This window comes from Tyto alba, unplaced genomic scaffold (assembly GCF_018691265.1).
Source record: "Tyto alba isolate M040663 unplaced genomic scaffold, T.alba_DEE_v4.0 Super-Scaffold_22, whole genome shotgun sequence".
NCBI classification, from domain to species: domain Eukaryota; kingdom Metazoa; phylum Chordata; class Aves; order Strigiformes; family Tytonidae; genus Tyto; species Tyto alba.
Window position 1 is genome coordinate 3,918,911 of NW_024881296.1, and position 19,745 is coordinate 3,938,655.

At 40.1% G+C, this 19,745-nt stretch overlaps 1 protein-coding gene across 1 annotated transcript in view; it reads right to left on the reverse strand.

Annotated features, from left to right (window-relative positions):
* THBS2 (thrombospondin 2) overlaps positions 1-19,491 on the reverse strand; it is a 35,146-nt gene extending 15,655 nt beyond the window's left edge. The window contains exons 1-13 of the mRNA XM_032987292.2: positions 19,304-19,491; positions 18,071-18,145; positions 16,565-17,121; positions 14,944-15,028; positions 10,317-10,510; positions 9,372-9,512; positions 9,026-9,122; positions 7,678-7,848; positions 6,654-6,830; positions 5,148-5,321; positions 4,580-4,707; positions 4,323-4,475; positions 3,048-3,266 (exon numbers count right to left, since the gene is read on the reverse strand). Coding sequence (XP_032843183.1) covers positions 3,048-3,266; positions 4,323-4,475; positions 4,580-4,707; positions 5,148-5,321; positions 6,654-6,830; positions 7,678-7,848; positions 9,026-9,122; positions 9,372-9,512; positions 10,317-10,510; positions 14,944-15,028; positions 16,565-17,121; positions 18,071-18,145; positions 19,304-19,310 — 2,178 coding nt within the window. The 5' untranslated portion in view covers positions 19,311-19,491. The remainder of the gene's footprint in view (positions 1-3,047; positions 3,267-4,322; positions 4,476-4,579; positions 4,708-5,147; positions 5,322-6,653; positions 6,831-7,677; positions 7,849-9,025; positions 9,123-9,371; positions 9,513-10,316; positions 10,511-14,943; positions 15,029-16,564; positions 17,122-18,070; positions 18,146-19,303) is intronic.
* Positions 19,492-19,745: the final 254 nt, after the last annotated feature.

The following is a 19,745-nucleotide window of genomic DNA, read 5'->3' on the forward strand; positions in this document are numbered from 1 at the left end:
ATGCAAAGTTGCTCAAAAGTAGTACACAGCAATGAAGGGGAACACTGTAAGAAAGGGTTTTGAAAAACCTGCCTTTATACTGTTCTGAAAAAGAGTATCTTTGCACTCCCATGGCTTTGAAAATAAAAGGCAAATGTATCTATTTTGTATCATAGCTTTGTAAAGAATGATTATTTTAAATAAGCACGTCTTAGCTACATTGAAAAAAGTAAGTGAAATAATTTGCCAAACTTTTAACATGTGTTCCTTTTAAAAATACTAGTCAGCCAAAAATGGATCACAATTCTACCACTGGCTAAAAATAAATACATCTATAAAAACCCACTCTCTTATTCTCACTTTTGGTCACATTCCGTATCTACCTCAGACCAAAACTGAATCTGCCCACAAAGTGCAGAAATCCTTGTTGTAACATATACCCTAAGAAAATTGATATTATAGTAAGATTCCTAGCCCTGTTTTCAATCTCAGTGGTTCTAAAGGTATAGATAATTTAAGATGAAGAAAATGGGAAAATTTGTGATAAATATCAAAATCTCAATGCAATTCCAATTTTTTTATGGCACTTTTTTACCAAATACCTGTGAACAGCCTTGACTGTCCAACACAACACTGGTTACCGCTGATACATGAAAAAATTTTTGAAACAAAGAAATTAGCGGAAGGTTGCTCAATCACTTGGTATGTTTGTATCTATATGTTTTCCCGTCTCGCCGTATTCTCTATAGATTTGAGTCCATTTTCACACAAATCACATAGTAAGGTGGGGACCTCATGGGTAGCAGGTTCCTATAAACATTATAAAAATAGGTAACAGGCTAGAGGAGAGAGATCCTACCACCGCACTCTAAAAGTCTTATTAGATATTAGGAAGAGGACTTATTAGACATTGCACCTTCCACCTGGGAACTCAACCTTGAGGCACAAACCCACTGGAAACTAGGCTTCTTTGGATCACCTACTGGCAAAGTTGTGTGTTGGTATGATAAGTCTTATGGAAAAGTGCTACATCCATGTGAATGAAAAAGAAATTTACACTAAAAGATATTGCTAAGATTTTATTTTTATTATTTTTTACAACTAGTTTCTTTATTCATATAGCTTTGCTTTGACAGTAAGTTAATTTTCAGCCATTATCAGCTCAAGGAAAGAAGCCTTGGTTTGCTTTTTTAAAACCAAATTACTCAAGTGGGATATTTCATAATGACTATAAGGACCTGAAAATACCTGGTATTTTCAGTGGGAGCTTTAGGGGAGGCGGGGGCAGGGAGAGGTTGTGGGGGGAGTGTTCCCTTAAATGAAGTATTTGTGTCTATTAGATCAACATATATATTACTGAATCCACGAATCAACCTTTGGAAACAGGTTTTTTTCTGAATGGGCTCAGCATGTTGTGTTTTTAATGAAAACTAATAATTTGGATTACAACTTGAGTCAACATGTTGCAGTTTCTGATCACAGGAACCAAAAGAATATATGAACTGCAAATTGCTGAATTGGCTGGATGCACAATGAACAGAGATCAGCTACAAAGAGGAAGATTGACATCTGAGGCTCCAATTTCCATCAGTGTCTGAAACTCTTCTGATAAAGCCCAGTTTCACAACTTCAAGTGGATTACACCTGAGTGACTTCTGATTCTCTCAAACAGCCTGATTTGAAACTTTCCTAGTCTCTTGATCTGTATTGGGGTTTTTTTAACCACTGTAGTGGTCCAGAACTCAGTCATTTTTGCATGTCTTTCCTCATTTTTTAATCAATGATTCAGCAAAATACTTGAACACCTGCCCTAGTGAAAGCATGTACTCAATCCAGTGTTGTCAGTGGTTCCATAGGTAGGCATTTAAAACTGAGTATGTGCTTATGCCTTCTGCTTACGTAAAGCTCACTTCATCCCAGTTGCTTAATTTGCTGCTTCAAACAGTGTATGCCCCTCTGTATTGAGCCTGTCAGTCAAGCATCAGTGAGGCCCCACTCAGAACTGGGATTCAGGGACATACCTGTCAGGGGGTTGCCTTCACCCCTCAGCTATTTGAGCCATTGTTAAAGTGGTGGACCTGGAACAACTTTCTGCCTGGTTTTGCACAGCACTAACTGCATCAGGATGAGACATCCAAGCAAGCTCACCATGCCCGAGCAGTTTCCACTGGCAGGAACCTCAGACCATGAAGCTGAGGAAGACTTACATTGTGCTTCAGATGAGCACAGAACCAGGTCCCAGGGAACACACCATGGTGGGCACCCACTGCTAAACCTACATACCACCAATTTTAGGCTTCCTGATGTTTATTTTCTCCTTGGTGTAGTAATGTTTTATTTTTCAGTACAATGGCACAGCTGCAGCAGGAATGGAGAACAGTCCCCTGCCAGGTCTAGAGCCAATGGTGGCAGGCAGGTCATTCCCCTCAGGAGGGTGAGAGCTGGGACTCCGTATCTCTGAAGGGTAAGAGAGGCTGAATCTCCCATCCCCTCCCTGAGCTTTTGCAGTAAGAACTTCTCTAATTACTCATATTCATTCCTCTCAGGTTCCTATTACCAAAAATTATCCCAGGCTCTGAATCCAGTCTTCAGTGTGACCTGCTTAACTCTGAAAGGAAGGGGTAGTTCAAGAAAGGATTTTGAACTGCAGACCTTAAGTGGCTGTCAGTGTCTTGACGCAAACCTTGCAGGTAGGATTTTCATACTCACCCGCACCCATAGATTCATGTTTAGTTCTCACAGTGTGCTCCAGACCCATGCTTTAGGCAGCTCCTGCTCTGTGTGCTAACTCTATTCACAGGCATCCCAACCTTCCATGTAGTCTGAGGATGAAGAAATCCAAAGCAGGGGACTCTAGATTTTATTTTGAGAATCCCTTACTGCATCTAGTGTTAAGTGAATACAAATTTCACAGCATCTCCTAGAAAATGAGCATGCTGTAACAGTCAAAGATGAATGAAAGCAACCACCAGCCTGATGCTGAAAATTGTTATTCACAAATATTTAGGAAACAAAAAAAAAGAAAATTTGGTTATGGTGTAGCATTTTTATCATTTTTTTTTACTTACCTTCACACAATGATATGTTGCATTAGCAGCGCAGACCAAGTTATTATTAGGCCAGCCATCCAAATCCGAATCCTCACCACAGATGCGTCCATCGCCAGCATAACCTGTCCTACATTCACATTTGTACATAGGATCACTGAAATGGCCCAGATAAATGCACTCTGCAGACTTATGGCAGCTGTGTGTCTTGTCCTTGCATGGATTCTCAGGTTCACAGACCTGTAACAAATAGAGCATACTCACTGAAACCTGATGATATTCACAGCAAGCTGCGTGTGCCTCAACTTTGTCAAAATCAGGCCAATTATTTAGATGCCTAAAGACAGGAACTTTGTTTTAATAGTGGTCAGTAAGTCATACTGCTCTGCCAGTTCACAACTCCAGACAATGTGTACAATGAAAATAATTAAAACAAACCACAGGAAAAACTGGACATTATTCAAAAAGCAATTAAAGTGATTAACATTTTCAGAACTCTGTCGGCTTCTTTCCAGATGTCATTAATCCCCAGAAATTAACTGAAACAGAGTAGACTATTCACATCTTTCCTTTAGCATTCTGCCTGTCAGTATGCAAGGACTATCTTATTTTCTTAGATCAGAGACCCTAGTGAATTCTCACATTCCCCTCCAGAAGTTTCATTACCACTTTCTTATCACTTTGCTTATTTTCACTGACAGTATCTGAGATTCTTACACAGATATTTTATATTTAGACTTCACATGTTGAACCAACCACAGATTGATTCAACAGCAAAGAGAAGGCATTCCATGACATCCGTTTTAATGTTTTTGTCTTGCCTATCAAACCATAGCCTTCAATATCACTTCCACTTCCTTCTGTCCTTCACCACTGACAGGTGTTGGCCCAATGGAATTCAGGGAGTGAGAACTTCAGACATATGTCTGATGACATCCACATTAACAGCATTATATTTATGGAGAGAACAAGCCTGATTCTTCTGTTTCCAGTCCCCAGACCAGGAACATACGTCTGAGAGAAAGGAGTGCAGAGCAGGGGAATGATTGATCCTCGTATTTTACATTCATTTGGTGCAAGTGTGCAGATGCCTAGAGAAAATAAAACCCTTAAAAATATCCAAGCCCAAATTCAGTGTTTTGTTACACAAACCAAAATATACCCTGGAATAGCAGTTATCTATTTCAGGTTATCTTTGTTTGGTACCCAAGTTTATCACATGCTTTCATTCACAGGTATTTTCAGGTGAGAATTATTCAGTTTCAAAGCCATCAAATTCTCTTCAACATCACTTACTTGCTTTTCTGTCTTGGCAACTTCCAGCCCTACCCCGTAGGGCTGACTGCCTTTATAGCGTGGAGGACAGGGCAAGCAGTGGAAACCTGGATTTGTGTTCACACAGCGATGGACTTGATTCACCTTAAAGCAAACATCTGACACAGCTATACACTGCAGGAAAAGAAAGAAAGGAGAAACCAAGTAGATGACTGTAATTCCCAAATAATGAAAATTTGACAGCAATTTCCTGATGTTAATGGAAACAAGGTCAATACCTCATCAAGATCCTCACAGACAGTACCATTGCCAAGGTAACCTGCTGGGCATGGCCCACATGACCAAGAGCCATCTGGATAACTGTTGCATTCTGCTCCAGGAAAGCAAGGGTTTGACAAACATCCATCTGACAAGGACAAATAATAAATTAGGTTAGGAGCATAAAAGGCATGTAAAACTTCATTTAAGAAACAGATACTCTCTGTCTATTAGCTTAAATCCCATCTGATGCAACAGTCTCTTATAAAAACCCTTAGAATTAGGGTTATTAAACATTAAATATACTATTGATTTAATCTGAAAATATTACAGATTGCTACGTCCAGTTGTATACCTCACAGCATACTGAAGCCCTGTTTAAGAAATGCATCCTTGTTCAGAAGAAGAGAGTATTAAGAATATATATAAAATCCCACTGATCTAAACAGCACCCAAAATAGTTAAATATGCTTTCTTGAAACAAAGGTGTAATTAGTAGATTTCTGTAGTGTGAATTCATAATTCTCCATTAAAGAAATAAAACAATAATAATTACTCAGTCTGAATAAAGAATGACTAAATACCAACCAATTGGGCAATCCTTCTTATTGCACATATCATGTTGCTTGGTATCTCCCACACATGGCTTTCCTCCATACTGTGGCTCTGGACTGTTACAGAGGCGAGATCTCTCACGAATTCCTCCCCCACAGGTAACAGTGCAGGCAGACCATGGAGACCAAGGACCCCACTGGCCATTCACTAGAATATGCAGAAGAGAGAAGAGCATCACAGGCAATATACTGGGGTCAACATTTGGTGCCAACAACAACAACCCTTTCTTCAGATCCCTGACTGGAGACAGTTTCTCACTATGCACATAGAAAGAAAGACGTTGGCAAAGCCTCACACTGAGATAGTAATATTTCAGACACAAACAAATAAAAACCACCCAACTGCTTTATAGGTGTTTTTTTTTTGCCAATAATTCAAAACAACATGCCATGACCACTGGCCATGGTGAATTTCCATCTAAGTTGATCAAAACAAGGTCAATGCCTTCAAAGCTCCCTACGAAGCTTTCATTTTATACAGAAAGCAGAGTAAGATCACAGGATACAAACTTCTGAGCCAAACCTGAGCTCTCTGGCTTTTTTTTTTTTTTTTATGACAACACTAGACTTGGTAAGGTTGCAGCTATTATTCTTGTTTTGTAATTCACTCAGTGTATTCTCAATAGTATCGCTTGACTCAATATAAATAACTTATTTCAATGATTCTTCTGCACATTTTATATTCTTAGAACTCTACTGATAGCATTGCCATTAATCTTCACTTTTCATGAAATACTAACATCTTTGAACCAAACTCTGTTTGTTCTTGGTACTGCAAAAAAAAAAAAAAAGGCAATGGTGTGTGTCCTTAAATAAATAACCTTTTCACTAATTTTGTATTCACAGGTAGATCAAAAAATAGATGAAATGCGTATAACTATTTAAGTGCTATTGGGTTAGAAGCTTGACATCAGTTTCAAGCTCACATCCCATAAGTAGAACAGAAAGCCTGAACAGAGGAGGGAACGAAGAAAGATATACAAAGGCAAAAGAGTGAGTAAAAATTATTTGAAAGGAAAGTGAAAGTGAGTGGGCTGAATGGTCTCTAAAAAAGGCTTGGAAGTGTAGATAAGGATGGAAGAATAATAATTAAATGTGTTGAATATGTGCAAAATATGTATGCATACTTTCAAAAATACCTGGCTAATAGGCGACTGCATGTCTATTCCTAACATGTACAGTATCATCTTCCTTTTAGACAGAAAGTGTTTCTATTTTTGATATGCAGAGATAAATCATTAAGCTATAAAACTAAATTCTCAAACTTTTAATATTTAAAGCCAAATCATAATCTGAGCGGTTTACAAAACCTCTGACTGCATTGTCTTAATTTTAAAAGCATGCTTGTGTGTTATTTCACTCCTAGACTACAAGTTACATTTTCCATCACACAATTTCACTTCAATTTAGATCTAAATAAAGAAAAGAAATTCAGCTGGAATACTATTGCGTCACCTTGGATTCAAGACTAAAGACATACCTGGACATGGAGCCTTCTCACACTTCTCTGTTTCACGCCCATTTCCCACACAGTTTTGCCCACCCATCTGGGGGATAGGGGAGTTGCAGAGGCGGATGCGGGTGATATTTCCTACTCCACAGGTAACTGAACAGGAAGACCAGGGAGACCAATGACTCCAGCCACCATCTTGACGTACTGTCAGAGAAAAAAGCAAAACTCAAGGAAATAGCCCATCTGCAATGGTAAGACAAACTTGCTTGTGAAGTTAACCTTCTAATAAGCCTCTCACTATATCTGATGAATGTCCCATCTCTTTTCTACCACTGCCACTTTCAAAGCCCAGCATGTCAGCACAGGCATTCAAGCACAGCTTTCTTAAGAATCTCAGTGACCAACATATGACTAACATGGATGTCAGGCATTTTACTTAAAAAAAACTTGTTCCAATGAAACAAACACTTGTTTAAAACGCACATTTGGACATCTGGCAGCTTCAGCAATAGCCTGATGTACTACAGTAGCCTTGATATAGCAGCTACTTGCAATAATATTAAGTGCAGCTCTTCAGACAGAGTATGACCCTTCTAAGTGCCTTGAATATAAAAGCAGTTTGATATTTTGAAAAATTATTCTATGATTACTGTATTTCTAAACACTACTAAGCTAATGGAATGGATCAATAATCATGAATGAATGGTAGATCAAAATGTGGCCTCATGTATCATGATTATGAACTGAGCATTGTCTCCAAACTGATTTCAAGCAAGAGACTTCAGTTCATAATGTTAAAGAAAAGATCACCCACTACCTTTTGTTAACAGCTGAGCCCAGAATGTACACACCTATTAAATTGTCAGGAAAATGAGAAATATTTGAAAGAGGGGAGATGACAAAGAACCTAATGATAGTTAATTATACATATATGAATGTTCAAATACATACTGTCCTGACTAGTGAGCATTCATAGGAAAAGCAGAATAAGCTTGGTTTTGCTTAGAAATGTCCAAAAAGCTTTAAAAAACAGAGAAATTTTATTACTTACTGCGATGGTCACATTTCTTAAAGCTGCACATCCTTGTCTGGATGTGTGGGCCTGTACAAGCACTCCTGGTGACATCACACGACCTTCCTCGCATCTGAGTCCCAGAGCCACAGGTAACTGAGCACTTTGTCCAGTCTGACCATGGTGACCAGCCTTCCTCACTGTCATCAGCTGCACAGCAAAAGGTAGGAAAGACTGCTTAGCACTGAAAGTTACTCTTACCCTATTCAGAAGATTTTTCACTTCTCTTTCTATAGAACATGTACTTTTTCCTTTAGATCTCTCTTTTTCTGATTTTGTTTTCCCAAGCTGCTGGTGAAGCTAGGGAATTATGGTTTAATGTAACAAGACATTAGCCCAGATAATCCTGGATCTTCATGAACTTGTGTGCCGTGCATTTGCACAAGGCACTGACCTTTGGAGGAAAAAGAACATCTTATCTCTAGAATGGACTGTGCCAAAAACTCAACTCCCAACTGCCTTTGACTTCAGAATATAGGTCAGTGTGATGAGATGTGGCCCCACCCCTGAACACAACATAACCATGAACATTATCAAGAGCACGTTGTAGGAATATGCCCTATGCTCTGCACAATCAAAAAACCTCTGAGCATATTCCAATGCATTTTTATTTAGAACATCTAAGCATTTTCTTCTGTAACAGATATGTCTAGTACAAAGGGAAATGTACTGAACCCACAGTGATGTCACTTAATCAGTGAAATTATTAAAACTATTGTCATTCCAAAGCCTAGTTCACAGCCTGCAACACTGTCTTAAATGTGGAACAGATTGTCAAGATTCATAAGTAAAGCATTACACCAAAAGAGGATATGAGGATATATCACAGAGTAGAAATAAAAAAAAAAAAAAAAAGAGTAACAGAATGACAATAACAGAGAGGAAAAAATAACTTGCATTCTTAATAAATATTGCATCAAACTGCATGAAGATTTTGATCTGGAACTTAAACAACCTCTGCAAGGAGGCAAGAAAACATCCTAGCCTGTTAGTCTGTTTTAACCAGGCAGTATCAAAGAGAAACAATAGTACACACTGCTACTGCAAACCAACAAAAATCAGAATGTCCACCCTTAGAAGACACAGCCAGGGAGAAGTGTGCATCTAACCTTTAGTGTCCAACTTAGGCAAGTAATCACTGAAGAGAGACCAACTCCTCCATCAGGTAACTTCAAGCACTCAAGTCACTTTATATGATCTTTGTACACATGGAAGTTTTATATTTGACCTTACCTGCCTTGACCTCTTAATTGTTTTGATCCTTCCAACACACTAGCAGTGATTTTAAACATTGTCAGAGTATCTTTCTCTATGACTAAATACTCACAGTGAGAGCAGACTGGACAGCATTCACCTTCAACAAAAGATGGATCGGCACAGGAGACTGCTGGGCAGGTGATTTGATGGCACACAATTTTAGAATCCTACAGGCAAAGAAATCACCTTACTGACTTAGGCTCACATACACACATAAATAAAGGTGCACACCTGGGGAAGTTTCACTTGTGGAAATTCTTTGATTTGATCTAACTGTCATGGACTTGGGGCCTACTTTTTATAAATATCAGTAAGTCTAGGCCAAGCTCTGAGTAAGTGTGACCTGACCTGAACAGTTGGGCTGGATTAAACCCACTATCCATTTCTGCAGAGAAGAATGTTTCCAAAAACCTTACCTGGCAGGTGCACTTAGTGCAGCTATCTACAATCCAGCTCTCCTCATCTGCAAAGACACGGCCATCCTGCCAGCAAACTGATTGGTTCTTCAGTGTTTTGTTAGGCCCAATCAATTCCCACATAATTTGGTTCTCTTCAGACTAGAAGATGAAGTAAATGGAAACAAATTGTGTCATTTTTAAGCATGCCATTTTAAATAAACAAAACTGAGACACTATGAGATTTAATTCTTCCATCAAAAAAAAATATTTTTTTACATATTTATGTACCTAAAGATGATGATCTCAGGTACCACAATACTGCATAGCAATTCTTCAGATAATAGTACAAACACAGACACACAATACTAATGGAAATCTTTTCAAAGCAGTTTTGCTTTCCTCTAGTACAGCTCATCTTTAGATGGGAAAATTTTAGTCCTGAGACATATGGCATAGTAATAAACTGCCTTCAGAAAGAATGAACTGATTCAGAACAAGAAGAGGGGCAGAATTCAGTAAAATTTCACCATCATACTTCAGCTATGAAAATTCCATGCATCTACTTACAGTTTAGATACTCTGTGTAGTGACTTGCTGATGTATTCATAAATAGTATACGCATGGTAAGAATACTTTAACAGTACACAGGCAAGATTGGGTTCATCAGCTTTTGATTACCAAACCTGCAGTAACCTTTAAGAGCATAGATTTCCCCTGTGTATGAGGGCACGTATGTGTGCTCTTTTAAACCCGGTCTCTGGAAACTAAGCCTTCATTAAAGCGTTAATAACTACTGAACTAGTCACTTTGAAAATGTAGGTCACCTCTACATTATGTAGATATACCAACAGGTATACACATGTAATACAGAAATCCCTAATAATTGCGGCTGATATAAACCAAGGAAGGAAAGAGCACTGCACAGCAGACCTCCTTCAGTTCTTCAGACTTACTGGTACCTACCACTTTTTGGAGGTTATCAGCTAAGTTGTTCACCACGATGCGTAGGCCAGTGAGCTCCGTGAACATCGTTCCCAGCTCTTCACAGGAGCGGTCACAGAACTCGGCCTTCTCTGGTTTCTCACCCACGTATTCAGTTGTGACAGCAGGGCTCAAGTGAAGGATTTCAGTGCTCTCATTGATGGTGTTCACTTCAGCTGGTAGCAGGAGAAGGAAAGAGAAAAGTGGTATATACGAAGTTCTTCCACAGATTACAGATTCCTGCTGAAATCACACATTGGCACCCATGGGTAGGGTTTAAACACATCTATTTTGGCACAGCTGCATGCTAGATTATACCCATGAATAAAAGAGAGAGGTTAGATGTCAGCTGGCTCCAATTATAGGCTTTCCCTTTTCAAAATTAAGAGCCAAACCGTGTCTCTCACAGTCATCACTTTAAAACACTGTTGGCACTACAATAAACTAATTTATGAAGAAAGCATAACAGAAAGACACAGTATTAAAAAAGCAAACCCATTTTATCCACTCAGAGCACTCAGATTTTTTCATGACTTATTACATTTTCTCGATACAGAAATTTTCTCGGTAGGAGAAAATTTCCCTGCAGAAAGCCATTGTCCTTGCTCTGCCCATAAATTCCATGGTTACTTGGATCAAATTTGGACCATTATGCAATTTATACCAGAATCTAGACTGCTCTATGTTGCACCGCCTGGTACTAAACTCAGAGGAGCTGTTATAATGATAGTTTAATTCTGACGTGAAATGGAGGTCAAGCTAAGATCAGGTTGAATATTTGATTTGTCATTCCAAATACTTCTCCATCAGGCAGATCATAATTAAAACAGAACTTTGAATGTATTGTACAGGAAGAACTGGACATGTTCTAATATCAGTTGAAAAGACCTCCCTGTCTATAGTAAATTCTTGAATAAGAATATAACAGAAAACATCAGCAGTAATTAATAAAAAAGAACACAGATAACTAAATGAAACAGTCTGTGTTCTATTTAGCATTTAAGTCTCTACCAGGTAAATATCTTATGGATCCCATGAAAAGCTTTCTCTAAGGACTCCATGGTATTCTCAAATTCGGAATCAGCTGTACAGAAATCCATACTGCCCTGTCTCTCAATAGACTTGTTTCCCAGACTTAGTAATATTGTAATAACTCAAGGTTACCAAATAGAAAAGAGAAGCAAAGGACACAGCAACTTAAAAAGAATAAATAAGCACAGGAATGTATGCTATAAAACATATGCTTCACACCCCAATACCATTCAACATTGACAAGTCACAGAAAGTAGCAATGCTTCAAAAATTGAGGGCTTTTTTTGATGCTTGACCATACAATGTAAAGTGGTATATGAAAATGTACAAGCAATGAAAATGGGAGCAAAGTATTCTTCATTCACTTAGAAGACTAAAAGTAAAAGAACAAAGAAGCAACCCATAAGATGACATTAAATAATTACTTCTCAACCATGCCTAAAATGATTGACTTGATGTACTTTTAAATTAGCTATGAAGTATGTGCTGCTAGCCAAGGTCTACAAAAAATTGTTTGCAGTATTCCAGAGTTGAAGTAATTGCACAGCTTCACTTACAGGATGAGAGAAAACCGATATACCACATAGCAGATCAGAACTGTGTCATAACTGGTTACTTCAGCTGCTTTTTGATTCCCTGGAAAGAATGCAATTTTCCTACCGCACCGAAACACTAGGTTTCTCCGATTCCCCCATAGCACTTCTCAGATCATTAATTTCATATTTTTCAAGCCAACATGGAGTGTGCCTTGACCGGAACATTCTGAGGACATTAATAAAGCTGCAATCTCAGCAGGAAACATAAACCAAAACTATGTTAGAAGAACTAAATCCACACTTCCTACTGGTACTTGGCAGTGACTGAAAGAAGATGCCTGGGGATCACTGGGAAATCAGTTCTCTGCTGCTGGCTTCCTGCTAATTTCCTAAGGACCACAGGATTATCTTTAAAATGAGAAACCAGAAGAGCAGAATGTGCATCCTTTCACATATGCAAATGTCATACTGTTGACCTAGCTGAAGAAGGAATTTTATTGATGTGCCTATTTAGTCATGTTTTTATTATCTCTCCTACTCTGCACTGTGCATAAGTCCTGCCTAAAGTATTTACAGCCACCACACTACAGAGATACTTTCCTACCCTCAACCCAACAGCAAACCCAAGCTACCGTTTCACCATACATCACATTCTTATACTAGGTTTAAAGACACAGTAGGAGAACACAGTCCTGTCTCTGAAAAAGCAGCAGCTTTTCATGTCTTCAGAGCTGAGGGCACTTCACTGGCAACATCTGCCATGTTGTTACAGGACACTCACAAGTAAATATGGCATCTTAGTGCCTGTACCTCAGCTTAATGACAGGGCCATCAAAATGCAAAAACATGTACCTTGTGGTCAGTAACATATCACCCATGGTTTTTCAACTGTGGTAATTACTTGAGGCAATGCCAGAAAATCAGCCATGCATGTAACAAGCCTGTCAAGTAATTTTTGTGGCCTCAAGCTACAGTGTGCTATTAGCCCTCTTCTGTTGTGGCATAGGTAATTTCCATCCTATAGTATTCTCTTGGTGTTGCAATGTAAAAGTAAAAATACTGTGAACTGAACTATTTGCTAAATACTTCCCAGGAAGGATAAAACAAAAAACCCCCAAAATCAGTATATTTCAGAACTGAAAATGTGTTAATTGACAGATATGACAAAAAATACATTAAGAAAATATTATCTGTTGCCTATAACTGGAACAGCTGAAGGGTATAAGAATTCCTCCTAAGGTATGTATCAGCCTGCAGAACTCAGTTATCGCGTTAGGCTCTGTTGGCTTCCTCTTCATAGTAGAAGTACAGTAACATCCCATTTCTACCTGGTGATATTTCAAAACATTTGGTCATACTATTTCCCTTTGTGGTGATCAACAAATAATAGTATAAAAGATCTGTAGACACTGTCTTTCATTGGTTTTGTTAGTTCAATCCGTCTACACCCAGAGATACCATCCTCTTGACTGAGATTGTTCTGCCTCTGACTACTGAATGTGCCCTCAAGGTTCCACCTTGACTTCTGGGAATCATGTCCACTGATAAGGGAAGCAGGATGTCTGAACTGTATCTTTCCTGAAACTATCATTCTCTTTTATTCAGATTACAATTAGATCTAAATACATGTTCTATTTTCCCACAGAAGTTCTGCTCCTCAAGCATTTTCTTCCACTAACAAAGTTGAAATCAGTAATCAGTAGTTCTGAGTAGTTTCTCAGTAGTTTGAGTACAGAAAATGGCCTGACTGGGTGAGATAACCAAAAAATGACAGCATGTCTTCATTCCTGTGCCATTTAAGGCCACTTCCATTCTAGCCCACATGACTCATTTCTAACGCATTGGTGCATCTGAGGTCCCGCACCAGGACACACCTCTGGAACATGTGAAATAACCAACCAATATACTTGATCAAGATTTAAAAACAGACTAGTGAGCTCAGTTAAATTTTTTGTGCATAATTATATATGCACACACGCCCTTATATAGATACATACACACTTATATACACACACATTTATATACCTTATAGAGACTTTTCATTACAAAAAAATCTCAATACTCTGATCACCTTTGAAGAAGTCAAGGCCTGATACTGCTTAATTTTTGCATTTTGCATAAGCAAGGAAAAAAGTTGAGTAGTCTGCTTAACTGATTTGCTCTGTCATAGGCTTTAGTGAAGTGACAGAAATAATGGCATTTCAGATAGCAGGAGTTTCAAAAAAAACCCTGAAGTCCTGACTGCCTTGTGCACCCACCACATTCCACTGATGGACTGTTGTCTCTGATTCTTGACTGAGCTCTTGCCAGTTACAAACACTGGAAGATAAAATAGCCCTCACCTCCCAGGAGCTCTAGTACAAAACCTTAGTGCATACTTGATAAATTTTCATAACTCATTCATGATGAATCCAATATACTCCCACACACTGAGGGCTCCCCTCCTGGTGAGGTCAGCATGAACTGGACTAGTAAGAACACGTCAGCCTGTCACATACATGCCTTCCATATCTTTTTTTTTTTTTTGTTATTTTCCTTAGGTTGTTTTGATTAACAAGGCTTTGGGATTCAAACCCCTAGCCTCTTTCAGTCAACAAACTTATTGCCAAGGAATTCAGTGTCTTGAAGATTTGCAGACTTGTTCATGGACCCACAGAGTTGGGAGCAGAATTCAGAAGTAACGTTATCAGTCTTGTGCTCAATGAATAACAGCAATCTCATGGAAGAATGTAGTTATTTTCATACATACGCATTTTCCTTCTATTTCTATAAATGTATTGCTTAACAGATTTTCTCCTGACTTAAAAACAGAGGCTCACGTTTATAAACCTAAGCAATAAAAACTAAAATTGTAGGCTAGAGAGTAGAAATGGTATTTCAAGATAGCTAAAAAATATATTCCTATTACCACAAATAATCAACTAAATTTCTTTTTCATTTTAAAAGGATCTGTTGCATGGTTTTAGGATAGTATGTCACCATTGACATTTCTCATTTTCAGAGTGAACTGGATGGTATTAATGAGGTAAAAAAAGCCTTACTTGACTGGCTCCTCTGGCATCCTTTTTTACGCAGAATATCCTCTATTGACGTATCAAAGATTAACTGAATATTTTGCAAAAGACCCTGTAATAATAATAAAAAAAAAATAATTAAAAAACAGTTAGATCAATTTGGGAGTAACTAATAACCGATCTGTCTCAATCCCATGCTACTCACTGGACTCAGCCATAAGTAAATATGTAAAAAAAAACAAGCTACAAAGCATTAAAAACTTTGAAAAAATAAAGTGTTTATAGTTTTGTTATGTACAATTTCAATACTATAAGCAACAAAATTAGTTATGTTCTGAAATAAGTCATAATAAAAGTTACTCATCCACTATGAGTTCAAATCTCCATTTTCATAGCACATTTTAGATTGTAGCTCTACAAGACATCCATCACAAGGTCAAAGACAACTTCTGAAGTTCCCACTCCATCGCACTTCCATCCTTAGCCAGTCATTCCCATGCACCTTACATTGCTGCCTCCCCAGTTGTGCTGACACTACCCTGAGACAACACTATTAAACCAGACTGGTATCTGCATCACTAAAAAAAAAAAAAAAACTCAAATTAAAAACCAATTACTCTAAAATCAGATTATTTCAGTGACCCATTTAACAGTATAGCTCCAGAACCAGTTCTATGAGCACAAGTGATGGAGAAACTTAGTCAGGAATGAAGAGGCTGTGGGCAAGAACAACTGGCTTCCCTGCCAAAACTGGTCACCCCATGGAACCATACTCCAGCATGTCATGCTCTGACCGACAACTAGGTGGCACAACAGGATGAGAAAGAAAGAGCTTTTTGAAATTTTTGAAGCCATGAGTTCAAGTTTGATTTCAGTTCTGAATGAAAAGAAGCCATCCTTAAAGCAATTGGGCCAGATTACATCACTATACAAGGCAGGAGGTAATTTTCATTTTATAGGAAAACCAGAAAGTTTGTAATTACTTCATTTTAAAAGAAAAGAGAAACAACCAATGTTTTCTACATAGAGAAAAAAAAAAAAATCTCATTTACAGGACTGATCAAAACTTTTTTCCTATTTTTTCAATTTTTTTCCTTTTTTTTTTTTAATGAAACAAAATGTTATTCAGAATGGCGAACCAAAATATGCTGTTATGAGATGGACCAACACTACATGTTTCAGCTCCATTAAAGATTTTTTTTTCTTTACTCTTCCAAATAAAATTTTAAAATATCAACAGGCTCTTATGACTTGAATAGATATATTTCAATAGAAAGACAGTTCTTCAAGAAATTTCCAAAGAATTCTACAAATCACCATGAAAAACGCAACTTGTTTATAAGTCTTACATCTGGAAAAGAAAGCATATGGTTGCGTAGGAAAGCCCATAAGCTGGTTTTGTGCACTTTTCCTGGACCTAGACTTGTTGCTTTACCAGTCTTTTGCTTTCAGGAACCCCAAATTCACACAACACAGATCCAGCAGTGAATAAAATCACACTTTGGAGAAATCCTGCTTGGAAACACCTGTGACCCCATCAAATCCAAGAGGCTTTGGGGGAACAAAACTGTGCCTACTGCATCTTCTCAAACTACTTGCAGTTCCTTCCTTACCTCACCAGAGACCCGAGCTTCTCCAGGTTACCTACCCTGAAATGATTCTCCCGAATGGACCCTTTTGCCACATACATTCTACTGTTCTCTGCTTTCAGCTGCTCATAGAAAGGCTCCTCCAGGATGAAGCTGTCAATAAGGTCACAGCCAACATAGAGGTTGTAGTTCTCCCCTGTTATTTGCACGGTGAGGTTCTTCCACTGCGAGTCAGCGAGGTCCACGTCTTCCAGGGAAATCACGTTCTGGAAGCCATCCACCCAATAGATAAGGTCCAGGGTGTTGGCCCGGCCATTGGAAATGATCTCAAACTGCCTCTCACTGATGCCAGGCCCCTCTAAAGCCAGGATAGTGCCTCTAGATTGCCTGTCCTGTCTCAGGGTGGCTGAAAGGATAAAGCCCTCATTCTGCCGTATGAGTTTGACAATCTTTTTTAATTTCTCAGGTTTACATGGAGGTATATGGTCAAACCGAATGAAACGATACGCTGGGATAGTGGGGTCTGGACCCCGAAACAATTTTGCTCCAACTGTCTTTCGGTTTATGTTACTGATCTGAAGTAAATCAAAGGTAGTCTCCTCTTCCTTGTCACCATCTGAAAAAGTTAATAGTGTGTGACAATGTGTCTACAAAAAGTATCTTACAAGAAACAACTCTGCACGCTATACTTAGGAACTGCAATTATAGGACAGATGTAAGGATCAGCAGAGTAACCGCAATACATTCCTACTTCCACAAACAGAACTGTTCCTACTGGCATGCAAGGGAATCTTATTTTCCACCCGTCACTTTCATTTACATGACAACTCTCTCCTTCTGTGTGCGGAGGTATAAATATGTTGATTATATAACTAAACACATGGTTATATATTTTATGGTACTATATAATACACACTTGTGTATCTATATAGACATGATATATGTCATGTATATGTCTACACATGGATGCCTGTAACAAAGTATTCATGAAATATTTTTAATATATATGAATGGATACGGAAGTTGAGCCAGTTTCTATATTTTGACTACCAGCTAATAAAAATCAAATTATGAGAAGCCATGTGGCCACATGACAACAGGAAGCAAGATACTTGCTTTTTAAAGATTCAAGCCAAGAAGCCAGATGCAAATGAGGGTCTGGCACTGTGCCAATTTACGTTCTACTTATATTTGGTCTGTACAGGTCTATTTCTCTACCTCTATCCTTTTAAAATGTTCACCATACTCAGTGATTATGTTACTTTCACCATACATTTCCACTGCAGAGGAAAGTGCAGTAGCAATTATTTCTGAGATTATATAAATTTTGACCAATAATTTCTAAAGAAAGCAATTTTTGGATATTTATTGGGGAATCTTCATTTAGCAGTAGTAAGATGTATCTACCAAAAGTACTCCCAGCAACTACTCCTCCAGACACTTCTAAAAAAACCAAAACCATATATGATTACTTTGCCCGCTGTAGCTCAAGTAAGGCAATGCTTTACACCAACTTTTAGCTTTGGAAGTTACTCTGTATCTAGTTAAGAAGTGACAGGACTTACCCTGAGCATTTGAGGAAACCCACAGGGTTATCAAGACAGCAAGCCACAACAGCCCACTCCTCCACAGCATAACTCCTATGAATAACCCAAAAAGCAGTAAGCATTAGGGAAATAATATCTATTAACTACAAATATTTTAATTTACCTCACAAAATGCCATAAACAGAACTCTTTTTAGAAGCAACTATACTTATAAAATCAGAATTTCTATCTTGCCTGATCCTTGTAATACTTATTCTGGGGTTATTCTCGATGCCCAGAAGTTAAAGAAGACATCAGGTGAAGGGAAGAGTAATTCCAGACAATAAAGATCCTTTTTAGGTAAACGTCCTTAATAAACGAGGAAAAACTACAGAAAATATACACAATTATTTTCTCCGTGATAGTTCAGTAGCTGGCATAGGGACCACATGGCACTACACGAGATACAGCATATTAGCAGCTGCATCTTTACTTTGGAGCACAACGTGCATCTGAAATTCCTTGCAGGATAATGGGATCTCACTAGATGTTGGTTCAGAGTACTAGGGACACTTTCCAGTATCTTCTTCCATGCCAGCATACAAACTCCTCTCTCTTTCCTGTATATATGCATATATATATATATATATATATAACTTATCCATTGTTACAATCCTCTGTACCCAAGCACAGCTGGGTAAAGTGACTTTTAACGTCATGCCATTTTTGCCCTGAAGCACGCCGCAGTTATAAGCCACGTAATTGCATCTCCAGATGTCCTTGCACTCACAATGAATGGAGCAGACGGCATTCACTGGAATGCAGACGTTCGTTTCTCTGGATGCAGCCACCCCACTTCAACGCGGCTAACTCCACACGTTTTTGCACGGGCTCCGGGATGCCACCTTTCACTGCCCGCGGTTTATTTTTTTCCTGCGGGGAACTCTTGCTATCCGTCCCCCTGAGGTACCGCCGCTACAGCCAATTCCCGGCAAACGCCGGGAAGACCCTCTCCCCTCTCCCACCCGGCGCCTCCCCGGGGGGCTCCGGCACAGCCCCGCCGGCACGGCGGCAGCGGCCGCGGGCAGGTGCCGCCCGCCACCTCCGGCCAGCCTTCCCCTTCCCCTTCCCCTCCCACCCGCGGCAGAAGGCAGCGCGGGGCGCCCACCCGGCTGCCCACGGCGAGCTCCGGCACGGGGCTCCCCGGGTGAGTGCCCACGGCGAGCGGCCCCCGCCGCCTCCCCCCGGACGGGGGGCTTCTTCCCGCCTTACCCGGCATGGGGGGAGCCGACGGCGCGGTGAGGCTGTGCCGGGGCGGTGCAGTGGAGCGCGGTGTCCCGCCGCCGTCGCCAGTCCCTCCGCGGCCCCGCGCCCCGCGCCGCCGCCTTTATGGGCTGCGGGCCGGGCCCCGCTGTCAATCAGCGGCGCCGGGGCAAGCCCCCGGCTCGCCCCTCCGCGGCGGTGACATAACCCCCCCTCCCCACCGGGCGGCCCACGCTCGCCTACCTGCGAGCCCGGCCCGCGGGCCCGGGCCCTCCCCCCGCCCCGCCCCGCGGCCGCCCGGCCGCCCTCCGCGGGCGGGGCGGGAGGCGGGCCGGGCGGCCGGGGCCCTGCCCCGCGGGAGCGGCGCGGCGTGGCGCGGCGGGGCGTGGAGAGGCGGCTGGACGCGCCGTCGCGGCCCTGGTCTCGGGTGGGACACGGATGAGCGCGGCCG